We start from the raw sequence: 19,287 nt of genomic DNA, 5'->3' as shown, positions 1-19,287 counted from the left end.
TGTGTGTCACCCACTTTCAAGTTATTCCATACCTGTTCCTAGGAAATCTGAGTCTCTGCACACTGTAGTACCTTTTGTAGTGTCTCACCCAGGTTATGGAATGGTTTCACCTCTTTGACTTAAAATTTTCTGAATAGAATCCTAAATCGCTAGTATTTTCAAAGCTATGAGTAACTAAAAATGGGAAGCATTGAGCAACCTTAATAATAAATAGTGCTACAAGCTCTGCTAACTATACTTAACTTCTTTGCATGTTAAAATGCCTAGCAAGCTGCTAATTTTAGATAATAAAAATCCTCTAATCTAAAAGCACTAAGTCCTCTGTCACAATGTCCCTGCTAGTTGACTGCAAGATAAGGATTTGCTAATGCACACAAAAAATTACAACACTGGTAGAAACACTGCAGTGACCCAGAAGCATAGAACAGAGAGTCAAAAGACCCTGAAAAGCAGACTAAGTAATCCAATGATAGCCACGTAATTGCAACCTCTGTCTAAAAATTTTGAGATTAGTCAAATTCTTGAAATAAATTGTTTAAAGAAAATTAAACATGTAAGACTTGTCTTCATTTTTTTACATATGGAATTTGATTCTGCTCCCATTGACACCAAGAAAAACATGCTCCAAAGTCTGGCCACAGAGTAATGAACTTAAACAATCTTTTTGGTGAACAAGGTCTAGGCAAACCGCTTTTGTAACTATAAGTTCTGCAAATGTTACTGAAAGATAACATTATTTTTTTTTAAAAATCCAAGCAGCAAAGGTGAATACCTTTCACAATGAATCATTGCAAAATTACCATGCTCTTTTATTTTGAGGGCCTCAGAAAGCACGTTAGTGATACTGCCTTATCTTACAATCTGAGGGTTTGTTTGGTTTGGAATGAAAGAAAACTGGAAAAAGCTGAGCTGGATTTTGAACAGCAAATTAGGCAATTGGAAAAACAATGTAAACAGAATGTGTTCAATAACATCTGCTTGGAATGGTATTTGGTTCATGCTATCCATCTTGAATCAATGGTCAAACTAAGACAATTAAAGAAATGTTGGTGTTGTAACACTGGCTCCAGTGCAGCCACAATAAAAGATAATAAAGATGTAAAATCACATTCAAGAAAAATACCATAATGAGTGGGAGAATGACACCAGTAAACCACTTATTTCTACTGTTGCACTGCCCTCTTTATTTTATTTCCTCTAATACACAGCAATGTAATTTTTCAGCTTCAGTTTCGACAGTCAGAAACACTAGATTTATATCCCTAGAGCAGTCAATCACACACTGTACTGGAAAGTCTTATGTATATTTACATACAAAACTGTATACTGCACATTCATTTTTGTCTAAGTTCAGTGAAACCAGTTTTATACAGAACAACACTATAAAATACAGTGTAATTCAAGGCAAGAAATACAATTAACTGGAAAGTAAACTTTCAAACCCTGTAATTTTTTGACTTTAAATTGCTGCACAGACAGTAAAAAGTACTACGATTTCTTGTTGCTTTATAAAGTGTCCCACGTACTGGCCTCCAGATTAAAAGAAGGAAACAAAAAATTACTGAGAGTAATGAAATAGGGGAGAAAGATGATCTTACATTATGTGGGTTGTGGTTATTAAGATTATTTCCAATTACATTTAACACAAAATATGTGCAAAACAACTCCTAAGCACAAAGCTTGAGTTGACTACCATTTTATCAGTATGACAGACAAAAATTGTCACAAAGAACTTACTCACCCGAAACCAATAGCTACCCAGTAATTTCTGACACCTTGATGTGGTCCCACCATAGGAAGAATGTCTGGAGAATAAGTGATAGGACCTGCAATTGTGTTCACGATGTCTGCTTTTCTCAAAACGGGGACCATTTCCATGGCAGCCTCAATATGTTCCATTATTCTGTCTAAATCAGACTCAAAAAGTTCTTTTCCAAAACCTACACAAATAATTGACTCTTATTATATATGCTTATTTATGCAGAGAACATATACATTTTTAATACAGCTATAGTATCCATACATAAATATAGCTACCTATACAATACAGCTATCTATATTAATACATCTATCTATCTATCTATCTATCTATCAAATTTTCATGGGAATAAGCAATGCATATGTTCTTTCGCCATCCTACATAGGAAAAATGGCGTGCATAAAAACCCAGTTACCTGCAGGACCAAGTTTATTTGTCACTGCAATTATACTATCCTTTATACATATTTGTTTAACCCTAAGGTCATGCAAATTCAACAATGAAGTAGAAAGGAAATGAAGACACATGGAAACTTTCTTCTGCATTAGTAAGACCCACTTATTTTTCTCACTATGCCAATAATTTGAGAAGGGGAAAAAAGATACTTTCTGTATCTGCTTATAATTTCCATGAAACCATACAAATTTCTGGGTATATTTCACTCCTCAGTCTGGACTCTAAGCATGGCTGAATGCCATTATATAGAGGCACTTGATGCTACTGGAGACAGTAAGCTCAGGAAGCTGTGACAGGGTTATCCAAAATTAAATCATGTTGATTCCCCTTCCTTAGGAAATACTGTATTTTTTAAAAACAGCAATACTAATGTTATATATATATACACTTCGTATAACTTTCTGTCTGAAAGTGAATGGAAAGCTGGAGTCTAGATATAACACAATGATTTATAATGATTTTTAGTAAGCAGCTGTATGACACAGGATATTTTTGTATTCTATGTATATCTACATCTCTCTTGCACATATGTCCAAGCACAGCATTTTGTCTAAGACATTCCTTTGCTGTTCCTATTTGACAATCACATTATCTCTGGGGTGTCAATAAACATCCAGAGCCCCTATCAGCAAGCTGGAGAGAACTGTAACTTAGAAAAATTTCTATTCAGGCAAAAAAGTCTATATATTGCAGATCTGGTGACTGCCTCTAATCGCAACACACAAACACTCTTCAGAAAGCAGGATATGACTACATTGTAATCTTTTCTTATGTTACATTTGTATTTCTGCTATCTTTTATCATTAGACCTAGAGCCAGTTTTTGAAAAAAGTTTTTGCATTACAATAATGTATTGCAAATATTTTGTATTTTCCATCACATAGGGCAGCATGACACCCTGGGATTTCTGCACATTAAAAAGTTTGCTCGTGCTTATTATGTTTAAAGGTTTAATGTTCTTAATCACCTGGTGGGACTCCATTTGTTACCCATGACTCCTGAAGCTTCATTTTCTCCTCACTTTCGTATGGACCAAATAAAAGTCCATCCCTTTCTTGCCTTAGATAATATGACCCTTCTAAGTCACGAATCACAGGCAATTCTCTTTTTAGGGCTTTCACTTCAGGGATAGTTGATGTTACAACATACTGATGATGAACAGGTATGAGAGGGTGCTGCAGGCCAATCATCTTGCCTATGTCACGGGCCCAGAAGCCTAGAGAAGAGAAAAAAACAAAACCAAAACAGAAATATTGAAACACTAATTTCAGTGAATGGAAAATGACAGTAAAATATTTGCAGTAAACACCGTGTTTTTATGTGTGACAAGCTTTTTCCCCCATATGTCTAATTTTCACTTTGTTTTTCATATTATCTAGCATATTTCCCCCTCCATAATTCCATGCCCTGTTTTCTAATTATACTATTATATATTATTATAGATATATTTTTATAGTATGCACATATTAAAAATATAATTAATAAATTATAAATTAGACTTTTAAAAGTTCAGAAGAGAATTTAATTAACAGCTCCAGAAACCCCATGGCTTACTGCAGTGAAGTAGGTCTGCAATGTACTCCTAGCAAAGTCAGAGACACTTAAAAACCAGAATAAATTAACTCACATCTCAAGTGCCAACCAAGCCTCTCACTATCAACCAAATGAGCTAGTATGCTTTACCAAGACAATAGACAGGTCCTAACATCCCAACAGACTAAGGCAGTACTTTTCTGGCAACTGACCTCAGGAACTGGAGTTTCTCTCCTCTTTCACATGCATCTTTCTAATGCATCATGTGACTCACATTAATTACGTCTCTCAGCAATCAATTCTCAGTGATGCTTGTATTTGTGAATAGTCAAGTGTGCTCTCCCACAACCACCTAATTAGAAGTTCTGATATAGGCTCTGACCAGAAAATACAAAAAACCACTTCCCTGCCTCTGAAGCTGGCTCAAGATCCTTCATGAATACCGTGAGATACGAGTTGGAGAAGACCTAATTCTCCTGTGGTAGGGTTAAGTTGGTAAGGCACATTCACTTAGTGAGGTACCTGTGTTAGAATGAGGGATTGGAAGCCACTAAACCACAAAACACTAGCTTGGGCTCTGCATCGTGGCTTACATCTGCTGTGAGGCTGGAATGTAACAGACCTCAGAATCAGATAGGTACAACTGAGTAGAATGGCAGCTGCTCCAAGATGCTTTGAATATCCCTCAGCCACGCTCTCCTGACTTTTATATCAAGGAGCAGAGGTCTCAGGAGTGGAAGTGAAGTAGTAAGAGTTTACAATGAAGTAAGAGTTTCAGGGGATTCTGGGAGTAAGGGTTGGAGGAAGACAAAATGAATGACGAAGAAGAGGTAGCAGGGCCTTCCAAATAAAAGTCTATGTGCCATATGGCACTGAGTAAAAGAAGGCAAGTCAGCCTGGTTCCTGGGTAACCAACTGACTCCAAACTGCTTAAGACAAAGTATCTCCAGCAAGATTTTCTTCCTAACATAGCTGTCCCTTCTCCTGGGACATACACTTCATGCTGCCCAGCTTAATGTGCAACTTTTCTTTCTTTTTGTTGTTTACTTTTCTTAACCAAATTCTCCTACTTCTCTCTTCAATTCCGTACTCTCCAAGACCTGGTCAAAATTTCTTGGTGCCTCAAGCACACCAGGAAAAAGCATAAATGAGCCTGAATAGCTTCACCTGGGACTTCCACCCATACCTGTGGGCACAGGAGACCCATTCCAGGTCACCTCAGGTCGTTTAGAACCTGTCTGAGCTGGTTTGATTGTGTGCCTGTTTACAGCTCTGTCACAACCATGCCTGTGCCTGGCCATGGAACGCATTGATCCAGACCCTGATCCGGGGACTACTTCTCAGCTTGACCTCAGCTCAGTCTCAAATCTACAGTCATGCTTATTGATTAGTGGGCACCATTTGACTTCAGTTATCGTCACCAGGCCTGTTCCTGACCTGTGGTCACATTCCTGGCTTGGCCTCAGCCTGGCTTCATCACTATGGATCTGACTGTGCCTCATCTCCACAAATCCATCTGGAGGCCTGGACTGTGGGCTGACCCCAGCTGCAGCTCCTGGGCCTTCCTGCTCTGTCCCCTGTGCCCTGCCGGACAGGGCCCTTGCTGGCTCAGCCAGCCTTGTTACCCTGCTTGGCTCCCTGTCCTGTGGGGAGCAGCCGGCTCACGCCGCTTGCTGACATTAGCTGGGAATACATCCTCTCACCTCCAGCATGGCTTAAAGCCAGGACAATTAGGAAAGTTGAATTGGGCCGTGCTGGCCTTGTGCCATTCCCCCATGCCAGGATGGCCATCAGTCTCAGTCTCTTATTTAATATTACAAACCAGCCTCAGAGTCTAACACTCACGGTTTTTAAAAAATGTGAAGTTTAGAAGGGAAATTTTTCTGTGGTGATTCACTTCACAATCACTGACCGTCAGCTAAGGCAAAGCAGCAGAGGAAATCCAGCATCACCTTCAAGAGATCTGTTCAGCTAAAAGCCCCTGCCCAGTCAGTGCTAGAAACCAGCACCTGTTGCAGCTATCATATGTAAGGCTTTTGCTCCTAAATGGCACCTCACCATCTGGAGGAAGCTCAGTGCCAGAACACTTGTTATGCCAGTTAAATTGGTTGAGGGATGATCATGCCATAATCATATAGAGTGAGTGATCCAAAATATCCTTTAAGGCTAATGAAACATGACTTGTGCTCTCCTATACAGAAGACAACGAAAAAAATTGATTAAATCTGCATTTCTAGCACATATGAAAGGGTTTCCTTCATATGTGAAAGGGTTTCCTTCATATTTCCTTACAACAGCACACACAAATGTGGATCTAAGTGGTAGCTAACAGTCTTTAGGGAACTTCTTTTGATTTGGGCATTTCCATGTCACCTACAAATAGAATTATTTTAAGCTAAAGTCAGCTAATGATACACAGAGGACAAGAAAAGTTAAAGCAGCAGAAAATTAGGTCTTCGAAACAGTTCTGTTTCTTTCTTAAAAATAAGAAATTTGTTAGCAATTAGATTTTCAGAATAACATTACAAACAAAGCTAATTTAAAAATGTTTTTAAGTAAGAGACAAATAGTTTGGGTTGGTTTAAAATAAAATTCACAGTACTTCTAAAAGAAGTCACGCTTATGATAAGTGCTTTTTTAATTGCTTAAAATAACAAAAGGTGACATTTACTTAAAGAAAAATATTACAGCTTTCGTTGTTTAAGGATTTTGAACAAAATCAAAAATGGCAAAAGGATGAATATATTCTCTGAAACAAAATTCTAATTGGAAGCAGATGTCAAGTCCTATCACAGAAAGCAGAGATAAATGAAGGCATACATTATATCGTTAGGACTTTAGTGAAGATTAAATTGTAGACACTGCAAACATCTGATGCTGAAATATTTAGTGGTAGTATTACTTAGCATATCTACTGAAGTATGTCATCTGACTATTTCTTTGTTTTGAAAAAGACATGCTACCACTACATAGAAATAGCTGTATATATAGTGTGTACATGTCTGAAAATACGTGCTTATGTACACACACCCACACTGAATATATATACAAAATTCACTACTTTTGAAGACTTTAATCAAACATTCCATTATAAATAGGCTGCAAATAACTTTATCAGGCTCAGTATAGTTACTTCACGTCAGGGATTATTTATTATGCATCTGCTTCCATCTAAAATGGAAATCTCACATAAGGAACAGCTAAAGATTGGTTGGAACTAGTTTGTTCCAGTTCTGCAGCAGATGTCCATTGCAGGGTGAGGCAGGGAGGGGGAGAGGGAATGTAAAGAGCCTTCTGATGTATTTTTTTCTGCAACATGATCCTAAAATTATACAAGTCATGGTCTGTAGTGGAATGAGACAAGGCTGAGAAAAAGAATGAATGTTATCTAAGAAAACATTTATAAGAGATATGTGCTGTACAGTATTGATTTTACTTCATTAGCCAGAATGTTAAGCAATATGTGCTTCAAATATTCATTTTGGCTGAACAGTTAACTCCACACGAGAATAAAGTAAATATATTGTTGATTTAATAACTTAATAAATAATAAAAAAGACTTAAGAAAAGCTCACAAGGGTGCATTCTAATATTTGCAAATAAGCTCTGAAAACCATTTACCAGAAAACCCTGCCTAAAATCAGCTTGATACATTAGCCGAAGAAAGATAACTACACTACAAAAATGTAAGAAAATTACTAGGTCTGTGATACTTCAGCCATACAATGCAGACCCAATAGGTAGGAATAATGATTGTCTAGAAGTTTGTGGCCTAAATCAGTCTGATTGCCAAGAGAGCTGCCTTTCTCTTTCGCAATCTTGGATCTCTTCCAGACCGATATATTCACACTGTGTAACAAGTGACATAAGGAACCTATTTGTAAGAGAGCTTGTGATTTTGTAACTGAATGCTGTTCCATAGCTCATGCCTGAAAGACATGAACTGTCAGTCCGAAGGCAATCAAATATTGACACCTCTCATTTTCCAAGTGCTTGACTCTGATCTATATATTTTTTTTTAGTTCTCAGTTTCCCAGTTTGTGTGGTTGATTGCCTTCTAAAAAGCATACTAAACTCCTCTAGTCTTCTTTCTCTCCAAAATTCATTATGTGGCACCCATGAGCAAGCTGAGAGCCTCAGAGCCTTGTTGTTTTAGCAAGGCATGTAGCAATAGCATACATACATATGTATGGAAGGTATATATAAGAAAGTGCACTTTTCAATGGGTTTTCCAGTAGGTCTTTACTGAAAGCCTGGAATGGTTTAACACTGACAGGGCAGTCTGTATTGCAGACTCTGAAAGAAAGACCCTTTATATGAATAAAGCATATACCCTGAGAGTCCAGCTGTTTGATCCCACTCCCCCTATATTTCTCTCTTTTTTTTTCCTGCTGTCTCAAACTCAAGTCTTACTCCAGTCCTTACATCCTTCCTCAGTTATTTTGTCACCCTGTGTTAGTCAGTCCTCCTTGTTTGTGAAGTTCTGTCCCAGCAGTCTTGTCTTCCTTCCAGCTGACTCCCATCTATCCTTCCCCTTCTATTACATATTACACCAGTCTTTCATGCTTAGACAACTCAGTTTTCCATTCAGTTTCACATACAATCATTCCTTAAGTATCTTTTGTCTGAAAAGCTCTTAGCTTCAGTTTTCTTAATGAAACACATCAGATACCTTCCAACTATCTCTCTGGTGTCATCCCCACTGCCATCCCCTCCCAGTTTAAGCTTCCTTATTCAGCAAGTCCTGTATCATGTAACTGTTCCACTCACTGCCAGTGCTCCTAAACACCTCCAGAAATCTTTCCAAGGCATTTTGCTATATGCCCAGCCTATTTCCCTTCCAGTCCAATTCCTTCATCATTCCAATAGTCACCTATGGTATTCTACCCACCAGCAAGAAGAGACCCTGTCTCGCTTAATTTCTTAATTTTATCTGCCTTGCACTAGAAATTAGTGGGTTGGTTTTTTTTTTCTGTCCCTCTGCAAATATACAGAAAGGAATTATAAAGACATATTCTTGCTCTTAGTTCAGTTGTCCCATCTGAGTAAGAAGCTCATCTTGAGATATCACAGCCTCCGACTGAAGCTTGATTATTCACTGCAATGGGAGGTATACAGGACTAGTGCCCTAAAAATGCAGATATGATCCAGTCTGAAGCATAGTCAGCAAAATTTTGATCTATATTTTTTGTTTTCAAACAATTGAAAACCAAAAATCTTCTACTAGGAGGCAAAAAGCATGCTTCACATAAGACCTGCCAACCATTTCACCAATATATTTTTCTACACTTGTAAAAAGCAGCACGGTAATACATGAATAAATTTAGACTGAATACAGGTTTTTAGACTTAGTAAGTTGCTTAGGAAAATAAACACAAATCCAAAGAACTCTTGCTCAAAAGTTCTTTGAAGCAGAAACATCAGTTTGGCTTCTTTAACACAATGAAGAATAACATTCACATATGTAAATACAAGCTCCTTTGAGTTAGGCAATTTTTACGACATTCAAGAAATGCAGTTAAGCCAAGCACATGATTAAAATATGACTCATAGGACAACAAAAAAATCTTCCATTTCAAGGATATGTAGATAGAGTTAAATCTGAGAGAAAGATAATAGTGAAATAGGCAAGGTGAAATCCTCAGTCTCTTTGAAGAAACAGTGAAGATACTTCTATTTCATATGTACATTCGCTCTCCCTTCCTAGCTATGTTTCATTAGATTTTACAGGACTGCATGGACAGTTCACCAGCTGGGGACTGGAAGAGGTTCCCCAGGAAAGTGCTCACAGCACCAGCCCGTCACAGGTCAAGAAGGGTTTGGACAACACTCTCAGGAACATGGTGTGACTCTTAGGGATGGTGCTGTGCAGGGCCAGGAGTTGGACTCCATGATCCTTGTGGGTCTTTTCTAAGTCAGGATATTCTATAATTCTGTGACTCTAGGCATGGGCTGTCACCTACGCAACTAATTGTAGATCAGTAAAGGTCTCTTTTACTACTAAAATCTAACAAGGCAGTCTGATTACTAAATGCTGGAGACAAATCAGGGTAAATATTTTTAATGCCCATTCAAGGGCAATTAATATAAGAGCTAAATTTTCACCATACTGTGAAGAAATATGTGCAAACCACAAACCAAGTGAATGGTTCAAAAACATATAAATTCCTTATACATGTAACCCACACAATTCAGTACAGCTGCTTTATGTCAGCTAGTATGTAAATCAGAAGAGCACTTATATTAAATACTACCTGCAGTATTCACAATCCTCTTTGCTTGAATTGTTCCAAGTGGAGTTTCAACTTCCCATGTCCCATCTGATCTGGAGTTCAGATTAGTCACTTGCACAGGATAATTTAACTGAGCACCGTATTTCCTGGCTCCTGCAGCCAAGGCCATGGTTAGAGAATAAGGATCAATATGACCATCTCCAGGGTTATACAGGCCAGCTAAAACCTAAATGGAGGTAAAATCCCCCAAATGAAAGAAAGTAAAATTTATAAAAATTAGGCAGTTTTTTAAAAAAAAAAATCACTTTTTTTCTTGAATATGGTAAACTTTAAGAAGTCAAAACAAATTTTCAAAATATATAATAATATCAGCCTTTACCCAACTTAACAAAGGCCTATGAGAGTAAAATTGCTCAGATCTCCCATGCAATCAAGGGTTGCAATGCTTTAATAACATTATAGACACAGTAAATAATAGTATATAGACTAACATAGAGTATGCACTAAAATTCACAAATTCTGATTCTAGGCTATGATACATCTTTTTTCAGATGAAACAAAGAATTTTTTATGCAATTTGTATAAAGAAAGGAGACCAGATATGTATATTTCTGATAGACCAATATTTAATTGCAATGGAAGTTATATTTCATAAAACTGGCTTCTTTACCTTATCCATGTTCAATAAGGGAAATAGCTCTTGCACTTTCTCAGGTGTGATTAAATATTGCTCTGTTGGGTGCCAACCAGCACGAGTCATTTGATATTTGAATTCATCCACCCTAGTAGGGGTTGAAGCAATTCTGATACTGCCAGGCTGATGAAACCCCACAGGCTAAATCAAAGAGAAATAGCAAATTATTGAAAGAACCTTTACTGATTTTTCTGTGCTAAGGGAAGTCTACAGGATTTTTTCTACTAACATCACTAGGAAAAATGCAAGTAAGATATGGGCCCTTGAAGGAACAGGCCTTAGATACAGACTCCTAGAGAAAATAATTTTTCAAGAAGTTACCAAATTAACTTCCTACATTAATGCATGCAATCTTAAAAACATTGAAAGAAGAATTTATTGAATGCCATGATACATTCATTTTTACTAACAACTAATTAATATTTGATATAATGCAATTCACACACTTTCAAAAATAGAATCAGATACATCTCAAAAATTGGTGTATACAATACACTTTATTTTAAAACCTGCATGATTTCCAATTGAATGTATTTAACTAAGCACCTTTATAAACACGATGAAAAACCACTTGATGGTTTTGTCTTTTTAATAAATTAAACATCCTTACAGAGGTGGACACTGAATGCTTACTTTTCCTCACATTTTCTATGTTATCTCATAGGACAACCATAAGGCTGAGTAAGTCTTTCACTGGAACTCACAATGATAATCTGATGTGGCAGTTTATGTAGTTGAGTAGCAGAAAGAAGAAAAAAGCATTTTATGACAAATAAAAAAATATCTGTCATATATATATATATATATGACAAATACTTAAAAAATATAAAATTTGTAGACTAGTATAGTGAGGCTCGTTCAATTTCTGCTGCCGTCCAAAGCATTCACAAGTTTAGTAAATGAAATCCATATGGTTGAGAGATGTCAAATGAAAAGATGACTCCTGTGTTTCTCCACATATCCATTCCTTAAGTCACTAAATAAAAACACATCTCTGAAAGGGACGGAAAGAATTGCAGCATTCTTCTCAAGTACAGACAGCATCATATCATAAGAATTTTTAAGCAGATATATTTAAGGCAGGAATGTATCATAATCAATCTGTTCATTCCAGATTCCTGATACTATTTTAGCTCCTTTATCAAGTTAAAGTTGCAGACTCTCTGCTGTGTTTTGAGATATTTTATTAGCACCATTTTCCTAAACTGTAGAGGGATCTGGAGAACCACCTACAATATGTAGTGACTAGGCATGGAGAAAATGTATTTCAATAAAAAGGTATATATTCCTACTTCACACTGCTATCAACTACACTTTTTTGTAAGACAATTGCTACAATTGGCATTGCTCTGAATTAGGACTTCAAAGGTTAAGGGTTACCTGTCCAGTCTCTTCTTCCAGCTTCTCATAGAGCTTGATGCTGTAAGCATGGATTTTCTTCAGATTTATCCCAGGATGAAAATAAGTAGTTAAACCAGCCTCAAATAAGAAATTGGAAAAACATAGATTAGAAATGCAGTGTTCTTTCCCTCCTTCCAACTGTCATTTAGAAAGGAGCTGCCAAGATAGTGTAAAGAAAAACAACACATGGATAGAGCCAACTGCTAAAAAAAATAAAAATAAAGTCCTTTCACTAGTTATGCCATTTCTGTTTTATGCACAGGTGTTTTCCCATCTGTCTTTTCTCACCAAATTTGCCAACCCATGATACTGTTGTGGTTGTTCTTTCCTATCTGATATCTCAATCTATATACAACATAATAGTGCACCAGATTACTGAAATGCCCAGATAATCCAACGGAAGAGAGTGTAAAATTAATCATTTGTCAGTATCATATTTTTCAATTGTATCTACATTATATTCATAAATTTGGCTTTAAGTGTTTTTGGCAGTGTTCATTACCTCAGTAGTCTGAGTTTAAGAAGTGATCACACAAACCTGTAGGAGGGAGATTCATCTAGAAAGGGCCCCATCAAGCACAAAGCACAAAGCAAGCATGCTGGTTTCAGGAAGTCCCTGGGCTAAATTAATAGTCTGGAAAAAATATTCCTTGTTCATTTTCATTGTCATATTGAACCATTAGCATCACATGGGACACAGTTGAAGACTAGATATTTGACTAAATGTGATTTTTATCTCGTTTGATACATGTGTGTTCATGCTGTGAACATGTTTATTTTAGTTATCCTAGACTAAACCCCAGGGCTGTTTCATTGCAGTTTTTAGCTAAAACTTGTTTGTTTCTCAAAAAATATATTCTAAGGACCTTTTTCCAGTGTGTATAGAATGAAGAAATAAATTAGGCATTGAAGCATTTTAATGTCTTTAGCTATGCACAATGTCTAAGAGTTATTAATTTACTTCTACCTGCAAACTTGACTATCTCATTTTGTTTTTACTATATTCTTTTATTTACGTAAATATTTTCTGGCCTTACGTTATTCTTCTAAAACAAGTAATATATCTTCCAGATATAAGGAAATCCCTTTTCAGTGGTCACTATTAGTGTAGTAATTTTGAACTAAATGAGTCACAAATCACTTGCAAGTTAGCAACAAACCGATATATATTCAAGAACATTTAATTGCAGGAATTAAATAAACCGTTCAATCTCTTACACTTTTAAGTAAAGAAAAGAAGTTTAAATGCACCTGATGCTTTTTGGGTTGAGATAATAAATGTTTCTGATTTCAAGAGTGCAGCTGGTTTCCCTATAAAAAATCTAAGATAACAAATCAAAAAATAATTACAATGAAACAAAAAGATTGAATGGTCCTCAGGAGATTTCTCTTAAATTTCACATTCAAAGCAGGGTCAGCTATAAGATCAGACCGTATTTCTCAAGATTTTTTCCAGCCAGGCCTTTGAGAATCTTCAAAGACAGAGGCTGCTCTACTTTCGTAGCTACATATGGAACTTTGCATTCGGCCTTGTTAGGTTCCATAAAACTGTCCTTTCATCCTTGCAGCCTGCCTAGGTCACTCAGCATAGCTGTCCTGCCCTTGAGTGCATTGACTACTCCTCCCAGTTTGGTGTAAACTTCTAAAGTGGATGGGTTCTTTGTCCCCTACTCCAAATTACTAATAAAGATATTAAACAGGATGGGTCCCAGAACAGATTTCTGTGACACTCCACTTATTTACAGGGTTTGGGTAGAGTTTGACCCATACACCAGCACCCTCTAAGCCCAGCTATACAGAGTCCTTTAACCTTTTAGTTGTCCAGCCATACAGACAGTAACATCTTCAGTTGAATACATGGATAGTGTGGGAGAGGGTGTCTAAAGTCTTGCTAAAATCTAGGTAAGTGATAACCACTGATCTCCCCTTGTCGAAGAGTTCAATAATTTCATAATAGACAGCAATCAGATTGGATCTGACAGGATTTATTCTTGGCAAATTTGATTGTTCAAAATCACATTTTTTTCTCCTGTATGGACCTGGGACTCATTTGATGCTTTTCTGAAGACCCAGTGATGGCTAGCTGACCTTTAGCTCCTCTGCTCAGTCCTTTGGCTTTTAAGAAAAAGTCAAACATATGCCCTTTGCCAAATCTCTGGCACCTCCCACCAATTTTAATAGTCTTTCAAATACATCTGTGGCCTTGTGATGAGTCATCAGCGTTATCAGATGTAGCCTGTCTGCTCCTACACACGAGCGTGTGCCAAATTACCCCAGTAATCGCCGGTTTGGTCCTCATCCACTGCCAGTAGTTACTCTATTCCTTTAAACTGGAGGCTTGAGAAACCCTGACAGAGAAAATTGAGGCAAGAAGGCACTGAGACCTTATTAGTGTACACTGTGACTGAATTACCTCATTCAGCAATAGCAACTTATTTTCATTTTACAGCCCTTTACTATTAATGGAGCAGTAGAAGTAGTTCTTGTTGCCTTCTATTTTCCTTACAAAAGTCTTAAATGTAGCTGAGGTTTGGCTTTCCTAACATCCCCTTCACACGCTCAGGTAATTTTTCTAAATTGCCTGATTTGCAGCTTTTTCCTGCTCCATTTCCAGCATATTGCATTTTTCTCTGGAATTTATTAATGAATTTGCTCTGGTCCAGCTGGCTTCCCAACACATCTACATGTTTTCCTGAATTTCAGACTGAACCATTCTTGTAGCTGAATGAGATTTTCTCTAGGCTTTACTCCATTTTTCTTAGAGATTTTGTTACTGTACATAAACATGATCTGGAAAAATAATTTAAAGAAGGGCCACTTTGCTATGAGAATTGACTCAAATATTTTAAAGCATTTTTATAGCTGAAATTTTTAAATGTTGAAAATTCATATATCAGTTTTGTACTACTTCAATTTCAGATTTTATTCTAATGCATTTTTAAATAAGTTTTCTGAAAGAAAGTAGTATTAACACTGTTATATACTAAATTCTCTTTCCTTGCAAGTGTGACCAAATTGTAACAAGTTATTATTTGACTTTTTTACAGCAAAATAAATGGCATGTTGCAAGAAAAAATATAATATAGCATATAATAACTTGCTCTGTTACACCTTTTCATAACTGGTAATATAAAGATGTGCATATTTGTTGTGCTGTTTTTATACCATATGTGAAAGTCAGCCAAAGTTATCTCAGACATGAGAAGTGAAAGAAAGTTTTGGCAGCAACATCGGCAGGAATATGAGCTATCTGAAACGTGATCCTGAGCTCTGGCAGGACTTCCTGGATGGTGAAAAAGTTAAAATGCGGTATAGTGCAGCAAGATCTGAACCAGATTTTCAGTATTTGTGGCTGGAGGTAGTGTGCTGTAGTGTGCCAGTTCACATCTTAAGAGTATGTGTAATTGTCATCTGTATTTAGAACTGTATTGCTGTGAGGAAAACACTGATAAATACACAGTATCTGGTATAACAAGGAACCCACAGTCACAGTTTTGATCTTTCATCGGAAACAGACATCATCAACTTTTTCATCTTCAGACAAGTCCTCTAATACAGAGTTCAATGAAAAGAGACAATGAAGACACTGAAAAGATATGATGTAATTATCCACTTTAACATGGCCTGTGACTAGGTGTCTTGCAGTGTTAATTGTAAAATTCCTTCTAACAGGTTTCATGAAGCAGCGCTCTCAATTGTGGTAGTGCAAGCATTTTCTCTGCTCAGCTCCAGGTCCCTCCTTACCTTTGAAACCCCCACTCAGGGCTTCAATGATGCACTCTCTAAGAAGTGTGGGATAAAGTTCTGAAGGAAGGGTTGCTTTAATACTGTGAGGAAGTGTAACAACAAGAACAAATGCAACATTCAGTAACAACACCATCATGATTCTAGTTCCTCATTGAACTAGGGGATTTTAATTGTTTTTTACAAACATATTGTTTTGTACAAACATATTGTTTTATATATGCATTGGGTAAATACAATTCACTCTGTGCCTCACTGCTGTACTCAAGTCAAAGTACTCTGAGTATTTTGTAGTTATGATTCAATACACAAGATGCCTAGCACACCTGACACCTTGCATGGTGTTGCTCTGCTTGCCAAACTGTTGGCAGTATGACTTTCTCAAAGATATACAATTATTGAATGTTGTTTTTTCCTACTACATATAGCATGTTTTCTTTTGCCTTGTTTATTGAAAAACAAGTAAAATGAAGTATACTACTTATACACTGCAGGCAGTGATTTTTTTAAAATTTCTTTTTTCACTACTGCTTTCTCAAAAAGTCCCAAAACCACAAGTCACCTGCACTAAGATGAAGCATTGCAGACTTGATTTTTCCTCCTCTGGTCAAAGTATGCGAATACAAATAAAATATAATACATCTGAGTCTTAATTAGTTCTCCTTAATTTGTCCCTGAAAGGTAAATAATTGCATAAATGCTCTATTGTATTAACAGAGTAGATCTAGATACATTGGACTGTTGGATTTCTGCTCTTTCATGTTGCTACACACATAGATAACGATCTCCCAATTTCAGTTAACATTATCTGTAAATGAATGGGGAAAACACCTATTACTTTATTATTGTGGCAAGCTTTATTTAATTTTGTTACATTATCAACTCCAGATATAGATTCAGAAAATATAATATTAATTAATAATTATATAAATGCACATTGTGAACCAGTATGACCACGGGATTAACATAATTAAAGGATGTGTTGCTACCCTGACATTATTACATATATGTCTTTCTAGTTCTTCTTAGAATGCAGACAAGTATTCAGGCTTAAAAAACTCACAGTATACATTGGTTACCTTTGCTCCTCCAAGATTTTATGTAATGTCAGCAATGGCAGGAAAGAAAGTGGGGGAATAAAAAGGTAATGAAACTTCCACCACCATTATATACACAAACTGCTGTTAATTTGAGAGATGAACAAAACATTTCTTACTGCATGCCAGGTAGATCCTGCAGTGAGCTCAGATTTTTCTAGCAGAACAACATCCTTCAAGCCAGCTTTAGCCAAGTGATAGGCTAGACTCACACCAACACAACCACCTCCGATGATCACTGTGTCTGCTCTGTCTTTCCCTAAGGAAGGAGACGAGGCTTCTCTACTAAAAAAAAAAATTTAAAAAAATTAAAGACAGTTAGAAAAAGGCAATTGCACTTTTCTCCATCTCTTTTGTTTACAGCTTCAACCATATAATACATGTGGGCTTCTGCTTGAGAGTTTACACATATGGCTTAAGACCTAACCTGCTCACTCATGCTCCCTTTTAAAGTAAATGGTCTTAGAGGGTCATATTGGTAAACAGTAGTAATAAAAAAGAAAAAAAACCCAAACAAACAAACAAAAACCCACCAAAAAAAGTTTGCTTCCTCTCGCAACTATAAATATTATTTATCTAATATACCCTTATATGTAGATCCTATTTCTCAAAAAGAAGCTGATGCCTAACATGACAGTGTCAAAATCTGACTTTTCCAAAGTGCTGTAGTATGTGCTGAAAAAGGGCTTTAAAAAATATTTACTCATTAAAGCCCCTTAATACATTTCTAAAACCAATGTCAATAGACTACATCAGTATACATGTCCATGAAGAATGAAGCTTGGTACTTACGTCTATGTTCTGTCTATTTTGCCGTGTTCACAGATTCACAGAATATTCTGAGTTGGAAGGTACCCACAACAATCATCAAGTCCAACTTTTAAGTGAATGGCCCATGCAGAGATTGAATTTACAGCCCTGGTGCTATTTGTACCATGCTCTTAACAACTGAGCCATTCCCAAAGCTGACATGCCCTACTCTTTGCTTAAGAGAAAACATTCTAGAAACAGGCCTTTGTCTATGGCCCACACCTGCTATACCACACTGTACTTTTACAACTACTTGAGTCCAGCATAAACCAGAACTACTTCCATAGGCATTCCCAATTTTGCAAGTCAACTGATTCTCCTCCCTACTGACTCATCCACAGACAGCCAAACAGCAGGCTACATGTGGAAAATTATCACCAATTTTTAAGAAGTAATTTTTTTGGCTGTGAGACAAGGTAGGACATATTATTACAGCAGCAGTACAGACTACCATGAAACCACAGTATCTTTCCTTTCAGGACAGTTAATCAATACTCAATTTTATATCTCCTCTCCTTGTACACTTTCAACTTCTCTGGCAACCGACTTTCTAATGTATAACTAGTCTCCTACCTTTTCCACTCAGAAATAAAAGCTACTAGTTTTATGTCTTATGAATGGTGACCTTATAGCATTTTAAATGCAATTGTAGGAGGTATATGCACCATGCCTATACACTAGGTGGTGGTGAATGAAAAGTAAAATAAGTGGGAGTACAGGACACCACAGGTGTTCTGTATTTGGTGCACCACACACATGCATGGGTTCTTTTTTCTGATTACATATTAATTTTTGCAAGTTAACAGTAAGCTGTTTAACAGCCAGCTGTGCGACACACCAGCTCAACTATTGAATTTTGAGGCACGTAGCAATCAAGGTCAAGCATAAAGACTTTTCTCATTGTTCTTTTATGCTGTGGATTCGAGAACTCCTGAAGTGCCTTTCAGCTTTTTTTCAAACCTTTGCCCAGGAGCCTGGGTTCTCAGATGTTTGATCGTGCCAGTTAAAACTGGTCATTATTTTCTTATCGGTATGGCCCAGAAGACAGCAGAAGGGACCTCGCTACACCAGGTCAGCAGCGCAGCGGGCTGGTCCCGGCTCTGGCGCAGCATTGCGAGGCGCAGAGAGGCACCTCCTGGCCACAGGAGCCCCGGCCGGCCGACGGTGGAGCGCCGCAGCCCGGCGGCCGGAGCTGGCTCCCGTCACCAGCGCCTTTTCTGCCTCATCCCCGACGGCAGCAGCACGGGGACCGCGCCTTCGGGCGGCGCGGAGCCACGCATGGACGGCCGCGACCGGCTCCTCTGCCCGCGTCCCCCGCCCGGCCCGGCCCGGCCCGCACTCACCGCCCCTGGGCACCGAGGGGCCCGGGCCGGCGCGGGGGCCGCAGCCGCCGCAGGGCTCCCCGCAGCACCGCGCTCATCCCGCACACGCAGCAGGGATGGAGAGCGCTAGCTCCGCGCCGCTCTCCGCCTCGTCCCGTCCCTGCCCCGCCGAGCCCGGTTCTCCCGGAGGAGGGCGCCGGACCGCCCCTTGGCCCAGGGGGCAGCCGGGGGTGGCCTC

The 19,287-nt window shown here is 37.9% G+C and overlaps 1 protein-coding gene across 2 annotated transcripts in view; it reads right to left on the bottom strand.

The window, feature by feature from the left end:
* DMGDH (dimethylglycine dehydrogenase) overlaps nt 1-19,231 on the bottom strand; it is a 39,979-nt gene extending 20,748 nt beyond the window's left edge. The window contains exons 1-7 of one of the 2 annotated variants that reach the window (XM_015653586.3): nt 19,071-19,231; nt 17,037-17,202; nt 12,056-12,154; nt 10,652-10,816; nt 10,003-10,207; nt 3,183-3,431; nt 1,742-1,940 (exon numbers count right to left, since the gene is read on the bottom strand). In XM_015653586.3, coding sequence (XP_015509072.1) covers nt 1,742-1,940; nt 3,183-3,431; nt 10,003-10,207; nt 10,652-10,816; nt 12,056-12,154; nt 17,037-17,202; nt 19,071-19,147 — 1,160 coding nt within the window. In that variant the 5' untranslated portion in view covers nt 19,148-19,231. The remainder of the gene's footprint in view (nt 1-1,741; nt 1,941-3,182; nt 3,432-10,002; nt 10,208-10,651; nt 10,817-12,055; nt 12,155-17,036; nt 17,203-19,070) is intronic. The other variant, XM_015653587.3, reaches the window with a different exon arrangement.
* Nucleotides 19,232-19,287: the final 56 nt, after the last annotated feature.

The sequence above is a fragment of the Parus major genome, chromosome Z (assembly GCF_001522545.3).
Source record: "Parus major isolate Abel chromosome Z, Parus_major1.1, whole genome shotgun sequence".
NCBI lineage: Eukaryota > Metazoa > Chordata > Aves > Passeriformes > Paridae > Parus > Parus major.
The sequence above is the reverse complement of the archived record's forward strand: the minus strand, read 5'-3'. Positions and strand labels throughout refer to the sequence as shown.